This window comes from Sinocyclocheilus grahami, unplaced genomic scaffold, assembly GCF_001515645.1.
Source record: "Sinocyclocheilus grahami isolate Dianchi unplaced genomic scaffold, SAMN03320097.WGS_v1.1 scaffold202.1, whole genome shotgun sequence".
Lineage (NCBI taxonomy): Eukaryota > Metazoa > Chordata > Actinopteri > Cypriniformes > Cyprinidae > Sinocyclocheilus > Sinocyclocheilus grahami.
The window spans coordinates 1,114,592-1,139,722 of NW_015505381.1; the positions used below are offsets into that span (position 1 = coordinate 1,114,592).

The 25,131-nt window shown below is 35.1% G+C and overlaps 1 protein-coding gene across 1 annotated transcript; it reads right to left on the reverse strand.

Moving 5' to 3' along the window:
- Positions 1–477: 477 nt before the first annotated feature.
- matn4 (matrilin 4) lies at positions 478–23,981 on the reverse strand. Its single transcript, XM_016285869.1, has 19 exons — positions 23,759–23,981; positions 18,378–18,494; positions 16,706–17,269; positions 15,202–15,324; positions 14,989–15,111; positions 13,913–14,035; positions 13,533–13,655; positions 11,504–11,626; positions 10,852–10,974; positions 10,218–10,340; positions 9,755–9,877; positions 8,224–8,346; positions 7,062–7,184; positions 6,528–6,650; positions 5,827–5,949; positions 4,982–5,395; positions 4,101–4,253; positions 3,762–3,866; positions 478–937 (listed from the first exon to the last, which is right to left on the reverse strand). The coding sequence occupies exons 2-19, from the start codon at positions 18,448–18,450 to the stop codon at positions 879–881; spliced, it is 2,844 nt and encodes a 947-aa protein (XP_016141355.1). The 5' UTR covers positions 18,451–18,494; positions 23,759–23,981; the 3' UTR covers positions 478–878.
- Between the last annotated feature and the right edge of the window lie 1,150 nt (positions 23,982–25,131).

A 25,131-nucleotide genomic window follows, 5' to 3' on the forward strand; every position in this document is an offset into this window, starting at 1 on the left:
AATCACATATAAGAGCCTTATAATGGGGCCATTTGTTTTTTTTTGCAAACATCTAGAAAACATAAAAACCTGAGGCCAGAGTACTCTGAGGTATCATAACTGGATTCTGTATTCAATAAAAACATAAAAACTACAATCTTAAGGGGCACTGTTTACACAATTTTTCAAATCTCATTTTAGTGTTAACAAACCATTTAGGTCATTCTTGAGTCCAAAATCTGTTTGCAGTCCAGTTAAACATTTAACAATTATCAGACATGTTCCTCTGATTATTTCAAATATTCATGCACAACATTGACAGGGAACAGCTTTGGTAATATGACAGAGTGCGTGTGTTTGTCTCTTTGGTATTAGTATTTTCTCTGTAATGATTCTACAACTGTACAACAGAACAATTTGTAACTAATTGTTTTTTCATTTGTAATACATTTGTGCATAAAGGCATATCATTGCTCTTTTGTTGATTTTGATTGCTTCCATTGTCCTCATTTGTAAGTCGCTTTGGATAAAAGTGTCTGCTAATTGACTAAATGTAAAGGTTTTACAGATCCATGGTCACACATTGTGCATAAATTTGGTGCCAAAAATTATGCAAATAATAATAAAGATGACAATATTTCAGAGTGGTACCAAACACTTAATTTCCCTTTTTAGTGTATAAAAGCTAATATCACATTTGCCATAAATACATACCTCTCTATAAATCATACAATACAGATCATGTATAAATAGGGAACAATATCAGCCATGTTCAAAAATGGCACCGGAAATAGTGGGCCTCATGCCTCAGGCGTCTACACCTGTAGATCTTGTGACAGTGGGACCCTTCACACCCAGCGGGCCCCGTCCTCATCTGCGCTGTTGTGTGAAGCGCTCTCTCATTTTCTTGTGAGCAGCTGGCTCTCTAGAACTTCCAATCGCTTTGTCATAGCTGACAGTGAAACACAGTTAAGGAAATATACTATAAAAAATGATCAATCAGCCACACTTAGGGTTTTTTTTAAAATGGGTTTTTGGTCAAATTCCTAAAATAAGGTCAAGCACAAGATATGTTCATGTTTTTCTATGACATAAAATATGTCAGTAATACCCTTGTGGTTTTGAACGAGATGGTTCCAAACAAGTGGCTAAATGGGACTACAGAGGTTGTTGTGGACATTAAGCCATCACATCAAATAGGCCCATACAGAAATGTAATATATGACCTATATGACGTATATTGCCCTATATCAAGAGTGATATTGTCATATATGTTACCTATAAGGTGATATATCATTTTCACATTCATACATGTACATTCTCTGATGGGTAGATGAAGATTTAATTTGATAACATACATAAAATCCCCATAGTAAAATGTGTACATGTACATATGCTTGGGTTGAACACATCATTTTATGACTAAATATAATGTAGAATCTTTCATTTTCATTTGCATCGTGAAAAGCGCTAAACAAATAAATAAATAAACTTGAATATGTTAATAATATCTATATATGATTATATGTGACCCTGGACCACAAAACCAGTCATAAGTGTAAATTTTTCGAAAATGAATAAATAAGCTTTCCATTGATGTATGGTTTGTTAGGATAGGACAATATTTGGCCGAGATACACCTATTTGAAAATCTGAAATCTGAGGGTGCAAAAAAAAAAAGTATATTGAGAAAAATCGCATTTAAAGTTGTCCAAATTAAGTTAAAAGCATATTACTAATCAAAAATAAAGTTTTGATATATTTACGGTAGGAAATTTATAAAATATCTTCATGGAACATGATCTTTACTTAAAATCCTAATGATTTTTGGCATACATTTTTTTTTATAATTTTGATCCATACAATGTATTTTTGGCTATTGCTACAAATATACCCGTGCTACTTATGCCAGGTTCACATATATGAAATCAGCAATATCTACAGTATATATGATTTTTATGCTATTATATGTAGCAACCATATATGCTAACAATATATATATTTTATATACACAATTTTAATAAAACAATATACAGTATATACAAAATATCTGTCAGTTTGTATGTTTTTGTAATCCATTTTTAAATTTCATGTCTATTACTTATGTAATATCAACATGTATTGACGAGTTTTATCATGTACATGATGTATATGTCCAAAAATGTATTACACAGACATATTTGTATGCGCTAGATATAGCATATATGAAATTGTTCCAATTTCCAATAGAAAATAAGTTTTATTTCAAATGAAAACTTATTACATATATGGAAATTTAATATATGTACATATATTACATTAGTGTATGGGGTAAACTCATTTTCTCACAGCCTTGTTTTGTTTATAACTGCACTCTTTCACACTATTCTAACCCAAACTTTCAGGGAAAAACTTTTTTGTATCAAGACTGAAAGAGTTGCTCAGATGGTGGCGTTGAAGTTGTGTGACGTGGCGTAGTTTGTTAATAGCCTACGCTTAGCTTTGTACTTCTGCCGATTGCATTTAGGCTCCCAAATTCATAAAAGTTGTGTTCATTTGTGGAGATTATCATGAAAAACAACATGTGCAAGAATCACACTTTTGTTGGCCACACAGCTTATTTTCCGCAATAATCCAAAAGCCAATGGAAAAATCCTACTTGGACCAGAGTAATGCTAACTTCTGGGATGGCCTACAAAAATGCATAATCACCGCAGCGCTGATTTACATATTTACACACCAAAAACAGTAAATGACATGGCTTTTTGGCCTCTCTGATAAGAAAATCAAGTGGGAATTGGATTGAGAATGGCATCGCTTTAACAAATGTGACCCTGGAGCACAAAAGCAGTCTTAAGTCGCTGGGGTATATTTGTAGCAATAGCCAAAAATACATTGTATGGGTCAAAATTATAGATTTTTCCTTTATACCAAAAATCATTAGGATATTAAGTAAAGATCATGTTCCATGAAGATATTTTGTCAATTTCCTTATGTAAATATATTAAAACTTAATTTTTAATTAGTAATATGTATTGCTAAGATCTTCATTTGGACAACTTTAAAGCCGATTTTCTCAATATTTAGATTTTGTTGCACCCTCAGATTCCAGATTTTCAAATAGTTGTACAAATATTGTCCTATCATAACAAACCATACATCAATGGAAAGCTTATTTATTCAGCTTTATTCAACTCAATTTCGAAAAATTGACCCTTATGACTGGTTTTGTGGTCCAGGGTCACAAATGAGCTCAAAGTATCTCAGCAATGCACTCTAACCACTAGATCCAACTGTAAATGATTCCCATCAGCAAGATCTGTTCTTAAACTATGATGAGAGCCAAGAAGCAACATCCTTCCTTTGTAATCAGAATCATCAAATTCTAGTTAAAAGGATCCAGTGGAGACGTGCATCTGCATCTAGTAGTTCAGAAACATCTGTTTCTGGCCTCAGATGCGGGACAAGGGCTCTTTTGAGCTTTGATGAATGATGCTGAGTGAGAGATCTGAAACAAAGAGCCATTGAAGCATGTGGGTCACAGAGGTTTATGTGAGGAGCCAAACCAGAGGGGCCAGTCTGGAACAGATCAGACCAACGGACACAATGTGGGCTCTTTCTGTACAGAGGGGCTTCTGTTAAACCCCTTAGCTTGTTGTAATAATGCGTTAACTCTCAGGTTATACCGGAGAAAGTTTGGAGTCTGGATGAGTTACGCTGCAATGCTGCATGGTGTAGTTGCATGTGCTGAAAAGAAAGCACGTTGTTTAAAGGATCTGTACTGATGAATATATAAAGGATATGTTTCTGGTTGAGCTGGTCTAGGGTGGACATCGTAACCTGCTGGAACTCCACAAGACTTTCACAAGCGCAGGGGTCCTTAACCTCGATCTCTCCTTGACTCTCAGCTGAAAAATTAGGCATTAAATGTGAGAATGAAAGAAATGTTCAGTATATTCATTATCAATAATTTCCTTAAATTCTATACAGGCTATATATTCCTTTCGTTGTCACCTCCTTATGTGAACATTGCATGCGTGTGTTTACCTCAGGCTGTAGATGGCGCTGTTGAACAAAATACTGTGTGCCATCTAACAGATGATTCAGGTATGGTATATGTGTTCTCAGTCTTTCAAACGCACCTGCACAGACATTGAGTTTGAGGTTGTCAGCGATCTGGCTGATGGCAGTGAAGTCGGCGGTGTAGAAGAAGTGTTTTTCCATGGGCTCAGAGGCAATCTCTCTCAGCTCATCCTCCACGGCTTTACCCACACCAACAGCATACATGGTGATACCTGCAACATGCAAGACACACATCAAACAATGGGTCATAAAAATAAGCACTTTTTTCTTTTTCAGTAAAAAGCTCAGTGAGAAGATGCTTAACTAGCTATTCATTTTACAAGAGGTTTGCCATTTTTGGAAAATGTTGGATGTTTGGGAAATTTGGGATTAACAATCTATTTGAGCTTTTTCAACATTTTCTGGCAATAAACTATTGTTTTATTTTATAAATATTTTAACAATGTTTTAAATAAAAAATGCAATAAATAAATACATTTAAAAATATGAAACTGAATAAAATATTTACAATAAAAACTACGTGAAAAATTTATTTATATTACAAAGATTTTTTTTCTTAGATTACAACTTGTCTACAAATGCAGATTTTTAAAACTGTAAATATATATTTTTATTTTATTTATTTATTTTATCTATTGATTCAGGTTTGCAATTTTGGACAGTTTGGGACATATTAGATTATATTTAAAAAACTGATTTAATTTCTTTCAATCTTTTCTAGCAATAATAATAATGTAAAAATAAAAATAATAATACAAAATAAAAATAAAAATAATGTTCAAAAGCTAGACTAGGCTAAATTTATTTATTTATTTGATACATTTTTAAAAATTTTGCAAAATTAAAGAAACGTGTTTATTTTAAAGCAATTTATACCACAATTTGAGTGCCACTTTTATTTTGAATACCACTTATATTTTCAGCCCTTAAGTAACAATACCAGCATCCTTGGCCTTCTTGGCCCACTCCTGAATATCATCCTGCGATCGCCCGTCGGTGAAGACCAGGCCGACCCGTGGGATGTTCTTCTCAGCAGGACGGGCTCCATCAGCCTCAGAGAAGCTATTCTCCACCATGTGTTTAAGAGCCAAGCCTGTCATGGTCCCCTTCTCCATGTATTCCACATTCATCACAGCCTTTTTGATCTCTTCTTTTGTCTGATACATGCTGAGCGGAAACTCTGTCCGCACTCGGCTTGAGTACTGGACGAGACCCACACGTGTTCCTTTAGGGGAGACGTCCAGCTGATCCACCACCTGGTTAACAAACTGCTTGACAAGCTCAAAGTTCTGCGGCCGCACGCTCTTGGAACCGTCGATGAGGAGGACCAGGTCGATGTTGGAGGATCGACAGGCTTAGAGAGGGCAAGAGAAATGAACAAACAGCAGAGAAGGTGGGTCATTTTTTTTATTTTCAAAGACGAAGTGTCTAATTTGGGCCACAAAACAGCTATAAAAATAAGTTCCATTTTCATATTTGCTTTCCTGTGCAAAAAAAAATACTTCTTTTATATTTAGCCTTGGGGGTTTAGAAAAAATGTATATGAGCAATAGTACAGCTAACATGTAGACGTCTCTGAATGTTAAACTGAGATATAACAAAGTATTTTAACACTGAAAAAATTGCACACTTCACCTCTAGCAACAGAATGCATGCAGTTTATGAAGACACCAATCTATAGTTTGCAGCTTTAGGAATTCAGGTTTAGGCATTTCCCCTTTTAAAACAAAAGTTTTGGATAATCTCAGCTGTAATAAGGGCCGTCTGAATGAAAGCGTGCATTACTTCCGCAGCTCTTGCCGTCGTCCTGTAGCACATGGCCCTCAGGACAAATGCAGTGGTATGATCCCGGAGTGCTCACACACTGGTATTCACAACCATGTTCCACTGTGTTACACAAGTTATCCGCTGCAGAAGACCAAAACATGAAGAGCATGTCATAAACCACAATGAAAACAAACATGAAAGGGATTTATGAGGTAAGTCAGAAAAGGAACGTCATTTACATAATGAAAATGAATACTTTTCTTCAGCAAGGATGCATTAAGTTGATCAACAGTGACAGTAAAGAAAATATAAATATAAAGTAAAATATTTTCAACTTCATAATAATATTATATTATGCATATTAGAATGATTTCTGAAGGATCATGTGACACTGAAGACTGGAGGAACGATTCTGAAAATTCAGCTTTGCATCACAGGAATAAATCAGATTTTAAAATATATTCAAATAGAAAACATTTATTTTAAGTTGTAAAAAATATTTCACAATATCACAGTTTTTGTTGTATTTTGGATCAAATAAATGCAGCCTTGGTGAGCAAAAAAAAAAAATATTTCAAAAACATTTAACCCTAAACTCTTGAATGGTAATGCACTACAAGCATCTGTTTGTAAGCTTTATAAAATAAAATTCCAAAAAATGTGAATGAAACTTATTTCTGCTATATCATTTCATTCATACATATAAGCTTCACACATACACTGGCAGGTCTTTCCATCCTCCTGAAGAGTGTATCCCACGTTGCAGCGACAGTAGAAGCCATTGAGCACACTAACACAGTGATGATCACAGCTGTGATTCCCAAATGAACAGTAATCAATCACTAAGAGACAAAAACAAAGGCAATAGTGTTTTAGTGAATAAATGGTGCAAAACCTCCTATATACTGCTTCAAAAATTGATTAAATATGACATGTTAACTATTCTGAACAGGTTAAATTTCAAACTCATAATTGAAATGACTCCAAAATCATCCATGAACACATCAATTTTGACCCGAACACAAGACATGCAAGATCAACCAACAACATATAGGTTCTCTTAAAACTAAGGTTTTAGAAGAGCATAAGGTAACTGTCCATTTTAAGAAAATTACAACAATTAATAAACAACATTATAAGAGCTGAATAATTTAAAGAGCCTGATGCCAAGTCAAACAGAGTAAGCAAGCATGATTAGCGTTGTGTGTATGGATCTGGAACAGTATGTGTGTCGATCAGTTACTCTCACTAACTTGTGCAGGTCTTCTTGTCGTCACTGAGAGTGTATCCATCTTTACAACGGCAGTGAAAGCCTTTCAGGACACTCACACACTCATGCTCACAGCTATCATTCCCAAATGAACAGTAATCGATCACTGGAACAGGCAGAGAATAGCAGGAAACACACTTTAGAAAAGCAGAAAACAGTGAAAACAGTTCACAAGTTGTGTCTCAAATTATGGAGAGACAAGCACCCTTAAGGTACTGTCCTTATTTTGACGTGAAACGCTTAGGAAGTAGTTAATGGTTAAACCAGCTGGTCCAAAAGGGATAGGATGTAGAGTTCATAATGTAACAGATGTGTTTATTTTGTGGTTGTTTTATTGCCCTTGTGATATTTTTGTATGTTTTGTCCTTGCTGTTAGTACTGGTTTGATGCTGGATGCTGTTGACCAGCAAAACTTGTGGAAGTCAATTGCTGTCTCACAAAATAAAAAATAATATAAGTAATAATACCTTTATGACTTTAATTTTCACAAGTGCGACTTTAAATCTCCCAATTTTGATCTTATTTATTTCAAATGTAGGATTATGTTCAAAAGTTTGTGGTTGGTAATATTTTTTTATGTTTTTGGAAGAAGTCACTCATGCTCACCAAGACTGCATTTATTAGATCAAAAATATAGTAAAAACTGTAATTATATGAAATGTTATTACAATTTAAATGAACTGTTTTTGATTTGAATATATTTTAAAATGTGATTTATTCCGGTGATCAAAGCTGAATTTTTAGCATCATTACTCCAATCTTTACGTGATCCTTCAGAAATCATTCCAATATGTTGATTTGCTGCTCAAGAAACATTTCAGATTATTATTAATGTTGCTGATTCATATTTTTGTGGAAACTGATATATTTTTAAGATTCTTTGGTGGATAGAAAGTTCAAAGGAACATCTAAAATAGAAATTTTATAAATGCCTTAACTATCACTTTGGATCAATTTAATGCATCCTTGCTGAATAAAAGTATCATCTTTCAAAAAAAAAAAATATTTTGAACGGTAGTGTATACCTCAATTTATCCATTTAATTTTTTACTCTGAAGCGGAAATGGGCTTTCACAAAAGCTAACAAAAGCAAGGTGTGCATAATAGTACATATGTGTGGAGTTTGACATGTCGCCCTCACTAACTTGTGCAGGTCTTCAGGTCATCATTGAGTGAGTATCCTTCATTACAACGGCAGTTAAAGCCATTGAGCACACTCACACACTTGTGCTCGCAGCTATCATTCCCAAATGAGCAGTAGTCGATCACTGGAACAGGCAGAAAGAAGCAGAGAAGCTCAAAATTTGGAGTAAGACGAGCAGCCAAAGTAGTTGGCAAAGAGAAAAATGTTTTGTAAGAGGAAGAAGCATAGAAAGGAAACTTGTAAAAATGCTATTATGTTTATTTCTCTACTGAGATTTTATGGATGTTTTTTTAGTTAAGCATGGATTCATAAAGGATATTGAATACTTTGCTTTTGTACTTAAAGGGGTCATATGATGCTGCTAAAAAGAACATTATTTTGTGTATTTGGTGTAATGCAATGTGTTTATGCGGTTTAAGGTTAAAAAACACATTATTTTCCACATACTGTACATTATTGTTTCTCCTCTATGCCCCGCCTTTCTGAAACGCGTAGATTTTTACAAAGCTCATCGGTCTGAAAAGCGAGGTGTGCTCTGATTGGCCAGCTATCCAGTGCATTGTGATTGGCCGAATACCTCAAGCATGTGACGGAAATGTTACGCCCCTTGCCATATTGTGATGTCTTGTCCCGGCTGGAGCGACGAGACAAAAACATTAAAACCCATTATAAAGGAGGCATTTGTTGCATCCAGTGTGGACGTAATTACGGATTATAATGACTTATACTGTCTTTTTACTCGTTGCATTGCATCGCGCCGAGTAAACATAAAACCATGTCTGCATTTGTGATCTGAGAAACGACAAACAACTAGCACTGCTCTACACTGCTCAAAACTCAGTTTGAATCATCAGTGGAGGCCAAACAAAGTAGTTTCGCTTTCACAACGAAACACAGTGTGACACAAGGCGGCCTAGAGTGAGCAGATGCCGGCTTGAGTAAGCGGCGGCGGGCGGGCTTGCGGCAACCACATGTGACGACCCCGGGCTGGACTCCGCTTCGTCCACGGTGACAGCCGATCCAGCGATCCACAGCGAAGGTGATGTATTTCCTCAGCGACCAGCACGGATCAGCTCTAGGCCTGACGAAGCGGATATCGTCCTCTTTTGGAAGGCCAAACAAACTAGTTTCACTTTCACAATGAAACACACCGCGCCTTCACGACATGGCAGCGGCGGCAGCAACAATACTACAGCGAGAATAAAAGTTACGCCTTCTTTCTTTGCGTGAACTTTTGGGCGGCGTTATGCCTCTTTTCCCACATCATGACGTAGACATGTGGGGCCGTGTTAGAACCAGACGTTTTAGGTATGCGTGGTTGACTCTTAACTTTTATAAAGAATATCTCTTTGGATTTGGGACTTTAGTCTTTGCAACTTTACAGATCTTCTTTATGCACCAAAAGCTTGTAACACTCCAAAGAGAAAGGAAAAATTGAAATCGCATCATATGACCCCTTTAAGTATCAAATTGGGGTTATGGATACTCCGATGTGTGTAGGTGTATAGTTTTAACATCTGGCCTTCACTAACTTGTACAGGTCTTCATGTCATCATTGAGTGAGTATCCATCATTACAAATGCAGTGAAAGCCTTTCAGGATACTCTCACACTGGTGCTCGCAGCTATCGTTCCCAAATGAGCAGTAATCAATCACTAAATATGGATTAGATGGATTTAAAGAACATGACCAAACAGGATAAACATTTTTCTTTTATATACTGTCTGTAGTTCTCAAATTTTCTCAGTTATTGTTTATGAATATGGAGGAGAACTTGTCTTTGGCCATTGAAAATAAAACCACAGCTCTTACTGGGCCCCAAGTCTGTTGGAGTTAAATTCAGAAACCCTTAAAGACTGGAAACACTCCACCATTTAGAAAAGTTGTTATAAGTTTAGCAATGGATGACCCAAATATTGATACTAAACAACTGAGGAAAAAGCAGAGAAATTACATTTAAGTTAATGCATAAATTGATTGTAAGCCTTTACTAACTTGTGCAGGTCTTCTTGTCATCGTTGAGTGTGTATCCATCATTACAGAGGCAGTGAAAGCCTTTCAGGATACTCACACACTTGTGCTCGCAGCTATCATTCCCAAATGAACAGTAATCGATCACTAAATATGAATTAGATGTATTAGAATTCAAAGATATGACATGTTGTACCGAATATAGTATTTCATTAATTCCTAAAATTTGGGTGTTTTAAAGTAAAGTTTCTTTGCTTCTTCCAAATTCTTCCCAACATTTTCTCAATCGTCTACCATTAATATGACAGTAGGGCTTTTTGTGTATAGTTGTATTGTAGTTTTGAAAAATTTAACATTGATATAGTTGCTCCATTGTGGCTGACATGTTTTCTCACTACAACAAAACTTAGAAAATTTCCCACTCAAAATTACAATTGTGTGGTGATGTTGGTGTCTTCTAAATACAGTCTTTCCAAATTGCCTTGAACGCACAAAGTGTTAAAACTGGAAACACTCCATCTCTCTGAAAATCTCTTACCAGCTTAGCAATCGATGGCCCTAAATATTGATGGTAAACAATTGAGAAAATAGCAGTGAAATTGATTTTTAGGAATGTGCAAATTGATTGTAAGCAAAAGGATGTTCTCCCGTCACTAACTTGTACAGGTCTTCTTGTCATCGTTGAGTGTGTATCCATCATTACAAACGCAGTGAAAGCCTTTCAGGACACTCACGCACTGGTGCTCACAGCTATCATTCCCAAATGAGCAGTAATCAATCACTAAATATGGATTAGATGGATCATAATTCAAATATGACAAATATTCCAATTAATTGTTATATATAACCTTTGTGCTACAGCGTTTAGATACTTTAAATCAAGTCTCCTTCCAATAGTTTCTCAATTATTCTCCATGCTTAAGGTTAAGAACTTGTTTTGGCCATCACATGCTCTGATTGAGACATTTATGTGCTGTTTTGTAGGGAAAAACAAAAGGATGCGGTTTTCTAAGAGAGGCTGTGTGGCCTAATTCCCAATCCCAATTCCCAACTGTGGACAAACATCTGAAATCCCTTACAGAGCTTTCAGTGCTTTGAGAGAGAACAGAGAGCAACGAGAGGAAGGATATTATACTATTAAACCCAATAGGATCCACATCTGTTGATATTCAAACTAGCATCTTAACAATTTAGCATGGATGGACCCAGTTCTGATGGTAAACAATTGAGAAAAATGTGAAGTAAACTTGATTTTAAGGGAATTCCTTTTGAATCTGTAAATGCACAAACTGACGATGGACTTCACTAACTTGTGCAGGTCTTCATGTCAGCGTTGAGTGAGTATCCATCGTTACAACGGCAGTTAAAGCCATTGAGCACACTCACACACTCGTGCTCGCAGCTATCATTCCCAAATGAGCAGTAGTCGATCACTGAAACAGGCAGAGAACAGTGAGAGAAAAGCTTTGGCCAAGCAGGAAGAGCAAACCACATCAAAGTAAACTACAAGCTGTGTTTATCTTGTTTCAGATCATTTAAGCTGCTAAAACTATATGCATGAGTCTGCTTAGCAGTGCTAGAGAATAACTAGGTTAAGTCAGCAATGCTATTAATTAACTACATTTTCAGTAGCATGACAGTAGCTTAGCTACCTTCAAAACAGTGTATTTTTCCAGCAACAAGCTAGTTTTACTAACAAACAGTAGTGTATCAGGAAAAATGCTAAATCACAGTTTTGTGCCAGATAACTACTACTAACAGGTGAGCTAGCTACTTTTTGTGAGTAGCTTGAAGCATAGCTAACAAATAGTAGCTTGTGTACAGTAATTTACTGCCGCTTGCTAAGCTACAGTAACAAAAACATGCTACTTGTGCTAACAAATAGCAGAGTAGCATGGAAAAATGCTAAATCACAGATTTTTAAGGCATTACTTACAAATGGTTTTGCGCCAGATAACTACTATTAGTTTTAACTGAGTTAGCTACTTTTTGCTAGTAGCATATATAAAGAGTAGCGGACAGTACTCTTATTAATTTGAAACTGCAGCTTGCTAAGCATTATAAGTAAAAGTTACTTGTGCTAACAAATAGCAGTACAACATGGTAAAAAGGCTAAATTACAGTTTTTTTTAAGGGGTCATATGATGCTGCTAAAAAGAACATTATTTTGTGTATTTGGTGTAATGAAATGTGTTTATGCGGTTTAAAGTAAAAAAAAAACCACATACTGTACATTATTGTTTCTCCTCTATGCCCCGCCTTTTTGAAACGAGTTGATTTTTACAAATCTCATCGGTCTGAAAAAGCGAGGTGTGCTGTGATTGGCCAGCTATCCAGTGCGTTGTGATTGGCCGAATACCTCAAGCGTGAGACGGAAATGTTACGCCCCTCACCATACTGTTGTATTCCATCAGCGACCAGCACGGATCAGCTCTAGGCATGACGAAGCGGATATCGTCCTCTTTTGGAAGGCCAAACAAAGTAGTTTCGCTTTCACAACGAAGAACACAGCGTCTTCAGGATATGGCGGCAGCAGCAATACTACAGTGAGAATAAAAGTTACGCCTTCTTTCTTTGCGTGAACATTTGGGCGGCGTTATGCAAATCTTCCGACATAGTGACGTAGACATGTGGGGGCGTGTTAGAACGAGCCATTTTAGGTAGGTGTGGCTGACTTAACTTTTATAAAGAATATCTCTTTGGATTTGAGACTTTAGTCTTTGCAACTTTACAGATCTTCTTTATGCACCAAGAGCTTGTAACACTCCAAAGAGAAAGGAAAAATTGAAATCGCATCATTTGACCCCTTTAAGATACTGTATTCCTTACAAATGTTTAGTGCCAGATAACTACTAATAATAGTCTTAACAGCTATTTTTTTGCAAGTAGCTTGCAGCATTTAACAAAGTAGCTTGTTCTTGAATTGGTAACTGACTTGCTAATCTAAAAGCCACTCGATGTGAAGCAGCTTCCCCATACTGCTTATAAACGCTCAACTATTTGGATATGTTTTTCCTATTTGCTATAAAAACTGCACAGAACTAGAAGCTCAAACACTAAAACACAGTTTTTGTTCAGTGGCTTAATAGATAAACCAGCTGGTCACAGGAGGAAATAGATAAGTAGCGCAAGTGTGTTTTATAGCAGCATAATGCAGCCAAGAGGAAACTGTAATGACATTGCGAATTTTGTCTTTGCATTAGAAACTCTTCCATGTGTTTGAAAAATGTTAGTTAGGAGAATGTCTGTGTCTGGCATGTAATTATAGGCTTGTAGTGTTGTGGGTATTTGTGAGTCCTCCATATGTGAATTGTATGTGTATCTGTGGGCCTCACTAACTTGTGCACGTTGTTTCATCCTCATTGAGTGTGTATCCTTCATGGCAGTGGCAATAAAAGCTCTGAAGCACACTCACACACTCGTGCTCACAGCTATCATTCCCAAATGAACAGTAGTCGATCACTGGAACAGGCAGACAGAAGCATGAGACTTTGGTGATGGTAAAACATGCAAAATTCATTGCTGTGTATTAATGTTTGCATTTGGCGATACTTGCATACAGCTACTATGCAAACATTTATTATTTCTGCTTGTTTTACATCACCTGCTCTGTATTCATATGGTATAAGCTGAATGGAATTCCATTGCAATACTACACAGCATATACTTTTTTATATTTTAAAAAGCGTTGTAAGTTGCATGGAATTGATCTCACTAACTTGTGCAGGTTTTCAGGTCATCGTTGAGTGAGTATCCTTCGTTACAGCGACAATTAAAGCCATTGAGCACACTCACACACTGATGCTCGCAGCTATCATTCCCAAATGAGCAGTAATCGATCACTGAAACAGGCAGAGAACAGTGAGAGAAGATTTATAGGTGAGTAAATCAGGTGTTAAAGATCCCCTGAAATCAGGACGGGAGCTTTCTGGGTTTTAGTTTAGTAATTGCAGAAATTGATTACAGATATAATTACATACGTGTATTTTTTTAAATATAAGTACAATGTAAAAACATGTATGTACACAATAAGTGCATTGTACCAAATGATTCCTTCAAATGTAAGTACATAGTAGTTAAGGCCACTTAATATAAAGTAGGATCACTTGTTTGGTGAATTAAAGTTAATTAAAATAAGATTAAGCTGAAGTACTAAAAATAAGAAAACTAAAATAAATATAAATTAAAGCTAAATAAAAATATTTTACAAAACTAATAAAAATTATGAAAGTACATAACAAAATTACTAAAAATTGAAGAAAATTTAAATTTAAAATTTAAAGAAAACAGAAATTATAAAAATTAAAGCTAAATCAAAATATTAATAAATACTGTAATAGTATTTAAATAACATTAAAATAAAAACTGGATTCAATGGAAAAATATGTCATGAGGGAAAAATGCTTATCAACTAATTTCACGGGATCTTTACGTTTGCGTTTAAATGTACAAGCAAGCATACTATGTGCTGAGGCACAATATACTGTGCTGTACACTAGCAGAACAGTAAGTTCCTTTGGTTATGTTCAAAATGGAATACTATAGTGTACACACACTACTGCATACTGCACAGAATATGTTGTATACTGCACATTTTAGCAAACTCAGTTTAAATATTCCATGCATACAGAACATTTGCATACTGTGTTCACTACGTATAATGCGTATTGCTAAAATAGTATGAATAGGATGGTAGTATGCTATTCCGAACATAACCTTTGTCTGTTATTCTACAAAAATAGAAGTTCAAACTTCACTTAAATTGTTACACAGATATCACTTGTGTGTCACTGACTTGTGCAGGTTCTCTTGTCATCGTTGAGCATGTATCCCGTGTTACAGTCACATGTGAACGACCCAGGTGAAGCGATACAGATCTGATCACAATCATATTTCCCTTCAGCACATAGATCAATGGCTGCAAAGCAAACACACACCTGTTTAGCTCCGCTGGAATTATTATTGTGTCATACTTCTATGATGATGTGTCATTTGCAAGGCTACGCACGTGTACAGATCTTGCCGTCCTCGTCGAGCGTGTATCCAGGCAGACACAGACAGTGGTAGGAGCCAGGCGAGCTCTCACAGATGTGCTCACAGCCATGATCAGACTCCAGACACAAGTCCATCCCTGCAAATCCAATTTACACATGAGTACTGAGAAAGCAAGAAATGCTAAATCATTGTGTCCACAGGATGTAAAAGAAACAGCATTCATGTGCTTAGTCAACATAAGATTTATGTATAGACTATTTGCTGCTGCCGCGTGTTTTGAGTTTGAGCTCCAAGTTAATTCTTTATTGTCTATTTTTTATCTTGAAATCAATTTTATACACCATCATTTTCGTTTCTGTAATGTGTGAATATATCCCCTATCGTATTCTACAACAAAAACAATCAAAGTGCCTTGTTATCACTAGTTTTATTTTGATTTTCCCGCTATTAGCTTATAGCCCGTTAGCATTCACCAGTGTGTTTGCCGCTAATCTCGCTAACATTGCTTTAAACGGGGAGTCATCTCAATTATCACCAGTAAAGTATGTAGTGCCACAAGGATCTGTCCTAGGTCCTCTGCTATTTTCAATATACATGCTGCCCCTTGGTAATATTATTAGAAAATACTGGATTAGTTTCCACTGTTATGCTGATGATACTCAACTATAAAATGGCATACAATTGTTGTTGACAAAATAATAAAAATTAAGATTGTGATTAATTACCTATATTTAAGATACAATCTTTTATAAAGATTATTTTTTAATTAGTTTTATTATTATTTATTATTTATTATTTATTATTTTATTTTCCTTTTGAATTACTTATCTTAAAATGTATATAGGATAATTTAATGCATTAAATTCATCATTAAATTGATCATTCAAAAGTGACAGTAAAGATATTTATAAAGTTGCAAAAGATTATTTAAAAAATGCTATTCTTTTGAACTGTCTATTCATCATAGATTCCTAGAAAATAAAAATATTAAGCAGCACAACTGTTTTCAACATTGTTGATAATAAAAAAGTTTATTTTTCTTTTATTTTTTAATTAACTAAATCAGCATATTAGAATGATTTCTGAATGGTCATGTGATGCTGAAGACTGGAGTAATGACTGCAGTAATGATGCTGAAAATTCAGCTTTGCATCATAATTTGGAATAATTTATATTTTAAAATATATTCAAATAGAATTTTTTTTTTTTTTCCTTATTTGAGAAAAATCAAGTAAAATCAGTAATATTGTGAAATATTACTGATTTTACTTGATTTTTCTCAAATAAATGTAGCCTTGGTGAGCACAGGAGACTTTTTCAAAATCGTTAACAATATTAACAGACCCTAAAATATTTGCATGTTAGGGTACATCCTTTGTTATTGCTAAGAAGAAATTACACCTTTGAGTTGAGGTTTGAGGTTAGAACCTTTTAGAAAAGAATCCTAAAAAGTTCAACTTTTATGACTAGTTCCTTTCTCTAATGTGGAGCATATATCAAATGGAGAAACACTTTACCACAAAGCTTGTCTTGGAACTGAAGGCCAAACTGGTGAATGAGGTCAAAGCTCTCCACCAGGAACACGTGATCCTCAAACGGTGGAGATGCCATAGCTCGCAGTGAGGTCATATCAGCCCTGGCGACACCAATGGCGTAGATCTCAAGCCCAGACTCCCTCGCAGCAGCTGCCACTTCAGCCACACGGTCCTGAGGACGGCCGTCTGTCACGATAACCGCTACGTGGGGGACGTTGGGACGGGCACCTTCTTCAGCAGAGAAGGCTACGTTCATGGCATAGCGGATGGCCAGGCCAGTCATGGTGCCCTGTGCCAATGGAATGATCTGGTTAATGGCTTTGACCATCTGAGCAGGCTTGTTGAAGGCTTTGAGGGAGAACACGTTCTGGACTTGACTGGAGTATTGGACCACACCAACTCTTGTAGCTTCCAGGCCAATGTCCAGCTCATGGATGATGTCTATCATGAACTTGCGCATTGTCTCAAACTCATGGGCACGAACGCTGCGCGAGCCATCGATGATGAACACAAGGTCGACCGGGCCAGATTTACACTTCGGTTCGGCTGTAAAAAATGGAAGAAAAAAAGGAAAAACACACAATGACAATACTGATTTACGAAAATAAGTACACTAGGGTTATTTATTGCCATCAATGGTTCCATAAAGAACCTTTAACAGCCATTGAAACTTTACATTACACAAAAGGTTCTTTATTGTAGAAAAAGGTTTAAATTACTCTTCAAACAAAAATGGATCTTTTAAGAAATGTTTAATGAAATGCCCTTTGGGAACCAAATAATGGTTTTCTCAAAACAAATGTTTTTTATTGGCATAGATGGTTCTTTGGAGAACCTTTAACATCCATGGAAACTTTCAATTGCATAAAAGGTTCTTTATAATGGAAAAGGTTTTTTTTAGATTATTAAAATTACACTAAGGAAAAATTGTTAATTTTTAAGAACTGTTACTTAAAGTTTCTTTGGGAAACCAAAAATGGTTCTTCAATGGTAGAACCTCCTTTATTTTTAAGAGTGTACAGTGTTTTCCAATATCAGGGCCATGTTTTACTGAAATTTAAAAGTTTTGAAAACGTCATAAACAGACATGGAAGCTACAGTTTAAAAACAGACCACTCAAGTCTCAATGAAGTGGGCAGTTTGGCCTATTTTGAATGCATTTATTGGTATTATACAAAAAAAATGTCTGCAGATCTGTTCTGATAGGGTTACAGAAGCAAAATGCAAAAAAACGATATCATGCATAATTTAGATAGCAAAGCCTATACGTTTACATTTTTTTTTTAAGAGGGAGGAGAAAATGCATCCAATGCCATCTAATCAAACCCCATTTGGGTCCAAACTTGGAAGATGGGTAACCATGAACAAAATTACCCAAATTAAAAGAAAAATTTACTCAGAACATATTAAAATAGAAGTTCACCAACTCTGTGAGGACAAACATGATGTTATTACTATGTGCTTTGTGTGGTTAATTATTGGCTGCCAAGAGCAGGAAACCATTCAAGAGACATTTAGAAACCTAATATTCAAATTATAAAGACAATTTGCATATTGGACCTATGCCGTTCATGCTTATATTTTGTTTTAGTTTTGCATGTAAAACTTACTGCCAAGATTGATTTTTAAGTGTTATGACGGCGGTTTAACCAACCTGATTTAGGTCTTGCTTCCGTCGCAGCTATTATGCCTATTAGTACACCGACGTACACCAACGCACGTGTCATGTTTCGTTGACAAAGGCCCAATCTTACTGCAAAAATCCCACTGGCTGTAGGTGGAGAAAAGAAAGAAAGAGAAAAATTGCAGGTCAAGGGAAATTTGTGCTTTAAAAGCAGCCATACATTCCAGTCTGAGCTCGCAATAAAACGCGACACCAAACAGATGGTCCACAGCAGCAGTTCTAAACAGGCCATTAACATGGAAGAGTAAATAGACTTTTGGGCCGATCACATCACCATAGGCACTGAGTTCAAACGCTGTGTGAAGTAATAGCTGGAAAACAACAGCGTCTGGGACGTTGGCGTTGTAAACGGCGTGCTGTCAGTCACTTTGGCTTTCAAAAAGGGATTTGCTTCTCCAAAGGCCTGATAAGGGTTATCACTATCAGTAGGCCACAGAATGGAGGAGTGTGTCATGGTTTGGCATGAATTGTTGTCTTTGAATTCGGCAGATAAACAGCCTGACAGATTACTGCTTTTCTATTCACTATTCAATTAAAAACAGCATTTCAGCTGTACACACATTGCAGTTGAAGCTGATATGCTTGCGGGAATAATTAACCCAAAAATGAATATCTGTCATCTTTTATCTACCCTCATGTCAATCAACACCATGTAAAGTACCATAAAGGTTGTCTATACAACATGCACTATATTGCAAATATACATTTGCAACTTCTGAAGTCATATGAAAGCTTAATGCAATGAATATACTTTTTTTTGGACATAGCTCTCAAATCCCTTTTTAAGGCCAAAAGTTTGGGGTCATTAAGATTTTTTTTTTTAAAGAAATTGAAACTTATTCAGCAGTGACATATTAAATTGAATAAAAATGACAGTAATTGCATTTACAGTATAATGCTACAAAATATTTAATTTCAAACAATTCAGAGTTTCTATAAACATTAAGCAGCAAAACTGGTTTTAAACATTGAAATGATTTCTGGAGGATCATGTGACACCGAAGACTGGAGTAATTATGCTGAAAATTCAGCTTTGCATTACATGAATAAATTACAATTTAAAAATATATTAAAATAGAAAACAGTATTAATAATATTTCACAATTTTGCCATTTTTACTGTAAGTTTGACCAAATAAATGTAGCATTGGTGAGCATAAGAGACAATAAAAACATAGGGGAAAAAATCATACCGACCCCAAACTTTTTCAACAGTACATTACACTTTTGAGGTGAATACTCTCAATTGTTAACATAAGAGTATTCACAAATCTTCTACAAGATCTTCTACAGGGCAAAATGTAATCATTTTGGTCCATAGTATGGCTTCAAAGGACTAGGAGGTTTCATTTTTGCTCAATCTGGAAGATTAAAATCAAACTGATTTAAAGGTGTCATATGATGCGATTTCAAGTTTTCCTTTCTCTTTGGAGTGTTACATGAAATGGTGTTCTGTTACACCAAATACACAAAATAATGATCTTTAAAAAAGCATCATATGACCCCTTTACAATATAACGTAAGTAAATAACCACAGAATGTTATTTTCAGGGTGAATTAACCTCTTTCAAATTCAAAAATGAAAAAAGAAAAGATATCACACATGCATCCCTCTATACTACTCTACTTCTCTCAGCATGAGCAACATGACCTCTATGACCAGGAGTCCAGGACTGGTTTGTGGTTTCTCTCAGCCTTGATAAAGACTCTGCACACGACTGTCGGTTTCAGTGGCATCCAGGTTAACGGCAGACTTCAGTCCCTTGTGTGCTAATACAATGAATCCTCTGTGCTATATGTGTACATTAGGCTTTGAGTGTGTGCGTACGAGCTGCCGAGGCCATTAACTCGGCTTTGATTATTTCAGCACTGTATGGTCACACTCATCATATAAGCAGATTCAGAAGATTTAAGAGGTATGTTTAAGAGAATATAGCATCATTACTGGCTTTTGGATGGCAGCCAATGTCATATTTAACTGCACTATATTATGGAGCACGTCTAGCAGGCATACAAAGAGGTGCTGTTATTCCAATCCATTTGTATGTACTGATATTTTACTGATAAATTGTTTCCATTCAACTGGCTTTGAAGAACATGCAGCCCCTTGTAAATGTGTTTGCTGATTTAATGAACACACACCCTCCATATTTCACAATTTCAGGTCCTGCATCTGGAAATAATGCAAATTCCATGTGACCACATCACTACCAACTTGTGTAAAATCACTTATCCTCATCAACCATGATTCCTGTTTGCTTGTTATTCAAGGTCGTAACTTAAAAGCCCACGTGTCCACGTTTTACTCCCACAAAATAATCAACATCTGCACTAAATGTCACCCACATTCATTTCTATTTGGACTTTACACCTCATTCTGTGTTCAACTGCTTGCCACGTGGAGGGAGGCGTGAGAATTCAGCACCTGAGTACAGGTGACTATCTCTGAAAACAAACACACATATAGATGTACAAATACTCCTATGAGGCTGATAACACAGTTATTAGAAATGGAGATGGAGAAGTCCTCTTACAACAGGACTCTGACAGTTACACTATTGCGAAAGGACGGAATAAAGTAAAACTAGTTGGCATGAACAGCAGTGGAGTGTCTGGCACTATAGAAGAGTTTATGAAGATTTCAAAGTGGCTGTTGTACACCTGAACGCCATGCAGGACCAAAGGAAAGGAGACAGAGAAACAGGTCAGTGCGACAAATATGGTAACAATGGTGGCCAGTGTTTTAAGTAAATGAAATTTATGTATTTTTTATTCATATTATATCATATTTATAATATAATATGTTTTTTAATTACATTTTACATTATTTCAATTTACATTTTACATTATTACAATTTATAAAACTAATAAAAGAGGACTATGTTAACAATGGTGGGCATTTTTTCAAACTAAATATATTAAATGTATACTATGAATTAATATGAATATTTATTACATAATATTGTATTTATTAATTAAAAAAAAATCAAAAATCAAAGATAACCATTTTAACAATGGTGAGCATTCTTTAAACAAAAAAAACCTTTACTTTTTATTTATATTATATTAATTATGTATTTTAATTATTGAGATTGAATGAAAAATAAATAAAAGAACTATTTAATGGTGGTCATTATTTTAAGATATAAATTAAATGAAAACAAATTATATTTTGCATTAGAAAGTCTATTTTGATATTTATGATTTGCAGTATGCTATCACTTTCCTGACAATTTAAGTTAATCATAAAATAAATAAAATATGTATTTGTTTATATTATGTAATTTATATAATTATATCATATTTGTTTTTAATTTATTAAAAATAAATAAAATTAATAAAAGAGAACCACATTAACAATGCTGGGGATTCTTAAATATAAAATCTAAAATGTGCAATATTCCAACATTTAGCTGACAATTAAACAGTTAAAAATAAAACAAGTAAAATAAAAGAATATGTATTTGTCATTTATATTATATAATATTTGTAGATATTTATTAAAAAAACGAATTATCATTAGTATAAAGCATTAAAACAACTATCTGATTCTCAGCATAAATCATATATCAGCATAATTTAAAGGCAGGACAACAAAAACTAAATTTACAGTTTAAAGAACATAGTATTAATTAGCATGAAATGCAAGGGGCTAATAAAGTAATACTAAAATAATTAACAAATACTAGATAAGCTTAATATTCTTTAAACAAATTATATATATATTTTTTGGCTTTGGGATAAAATATGACCTTATTCATCATGGGTTTCATCAATCTCTGAGCTTTAACAATTAAGGGGGAAAAAATTATCATTTTTTGACTGGAAAAAAAAAGACAAAAGCTTCCCGGATTGCAGCTCTCACCCAAAGGGATCTCCATGGGGTAAACATTTCTCTCAGCTTGACATGGGGCACAGACAGACCAACCGATTGACTGACAGCTTCCGAGCACAGTTAGATGAACTAACAGCAGCTTCTTGTTAAAGTGGGATTGAAAGCAGATGTGATGCTTTACTACTAATAGCATTTTGCCTCCAGCCAACCACTGCGCACCTAAAGCATGTGGCTGTGTCCCCAAAACATGGTGAGCTGCCTATCTAGATAGCACTGCGGAAAGCATGATGCCCAAATATGCTGTTTAGGTTGGCGGCTCACTAGGTTTTGAGACACAGACAGTCTGTTACATGCTGATCTATATTTAGTTTAGTTCAAGTCTTTGCTGTGTCTAGAAGGGAATACTAACTAGGCCTACTGACTGCACAGTATATACTGTGCACTGTCACAGATGCTTTAATAGAACATTCAGAAGAATAAAATATAGTTTTTATAAGAATTGCTCTGGAATCATTTCATGAATCATTTTCAAAATTAGTATATGCTGCATTGATGCTCCATGATTAAATTAGCCATTTGATCATCATCCCAAAATTAAAAAATGTTGCAATTAAATTAAACTTTTTCTAGATTGCATTTTTGCTTTCTGAACAAATATTTAGCATATAGTATATATATATATTTATTCAAAATGGTAGCTGACATAGCTTCCACTTGAAAATGGAAGGCCAATTTAGGAGAACTGCATTGTGGGAGACATTTTTCCACAATATGCTTTGATAGTAAATCACACACTATAATATTTAATGGATACAGAAAATTCACATACTGTGCACGATATACAGACAGCAGAAATAATATGTCAGTATTTTAAATAAATACACTTTTCGCGGGTAGAAAAAAAAAGACCATGTGATGCGACCACAACAACGCCACTTTATATTGAACACGGGTCACATAACATTTTAAAATAGTTTACACATACGAATTAAATATTAATCAAATAAAGTATATTTTTAATTAAAACTCGTGACAGACATTTATTCCAAAAAGTGTCATCATACTCAAAAATTGCCTAGATAAAAACAGCCTATTTGAAGAACAAAATGAATTTTATAACGAAAAAAATAATTGCATTATAAATAAATTATTTTATATAACATGCATATTATACTATGCAGTATTTAAATGAAAAGTGCGTCTGTTTTATTATTGAGGTTAACATTTAACATAAAAACATTGTTTAAAAATAATCCAAAAATGCTCAGCTGAGCACATTTCTCACATTCACTACATTAAACGGTCTCACGACTGCTATTTTAAATTTTTTTCCCGTCAAAATGTGTTTCTTTTTTTAGAAGGTCACTGTCCAGGTCGTGAAACAAACTGTTTAATTAGTCAATGAAACAATTAAATCTCAAGCAACACTGCATTTTCCTCCTAATTCTCCAGGGTTGGCCATTGTGGACTCGACAGAAGTGTCTCACCTGTACACATCAGACGCGTGCTTCACTCACCTCAGGTAATGACACAGGAACAGTCTCTCCTGTAGAAGAGAGCAACGGTATCCAAAACTACCACAAAATGACGCAGCAGTGGTTTAGAAAGCCTATTAAAAGAGTCAAACAGTGTTTTAAGGCGAGTAGTAACCTCTCCAGGCTATTATTCAAGCATAGAGTGAACAGTCAAGACATTGGCCAGGTATTAAATCTACAGAGCACGTTTAAAATGTAGATCCCACCCCCGTCCGGAATGGGAAGAGCAGGCAGGATTTCTTTGGGGGGTTGCAGCAGGAGAGAGAACATTAACGCTTTCTTTCAGTGAGCCTACAGAAATTCCTTGCGGTTCTGCTTTAGTCCACGACTGATGCACCAGCTCTTGAAGTGCCATTAGTGAACAAAGAACTGACTTTATCAGTCTAAATTTTATTTACAGTGATGCGATTTTCTTTATAGGCTTCCTGTGAAATATGAATGTGGTCTGTATTAGGGTAGTCAACGAATAACTGTATCATGACTTACTATAAAGGGAAAGTGTAATTTTTAAATGGAAAGTGTGTAGACTGTAACTAGAAGAAAAACACTCAAAATAATTTTAGAAAAAGTACAGCATGTTAAACTGCATATTTCATGTTAACTAACCATACAAAGTATTAAAACGTTTTGTGTGCAATAATTTAAAAAAGCCAAACACTGGGATCTCATTTGACCTCATCCTAACACACTCTAAGTGGGAAATAGCATCAGTGCCCCTCTGACCCCGTATCCTCCTGGGAAGACCTCAAATCAAAATCTGGGCAGACTGACTGAAACATCCTAAGCCTGGGGAATTAAGTAAGTTTCAATTAAAGCACTTCACTCTGCTGGGAAATATCACATTTATGTCCTTGGGGTCTTAATTAAAACTCCCAGAACTGTTTCGAATTGAGTAAGTAATAAAATTATTTAAAATGAGTCACTGCAAACAGATCATATGAAGTTCAAAGTTCAAATTTTCAGAGTCAAAGTTTTTAATGCTTTTGAAAGAAGTTTCATGTTTACCGAGGCTGCAATTATTTGATTAAAAATACAGTAATGTAATTTATTCCTGTGATGCAAAGCTGAATTTTCAGCATCATTATTGCAGTCTTCAGTGTCACATGCTCCTTTAGAAATCATAATAATATGCTGACTTGCTGCTCAAGAAACATTTATTATTATTATTATTATTATTATTATTATCAGTGTTGAAAACAGTTGTGCTGCTTAATATTTTTGAGGAAGCTGTGATGTTTTCAGGATTCATTGATGAATAGAGAGTTGCTTGATAAAAAAAAGAAGAAAATCCTGTAATTTTTACTAACCAATATGTCATTGCGAGACCATGAGATTTTTATTCTTCTGTGGAACAC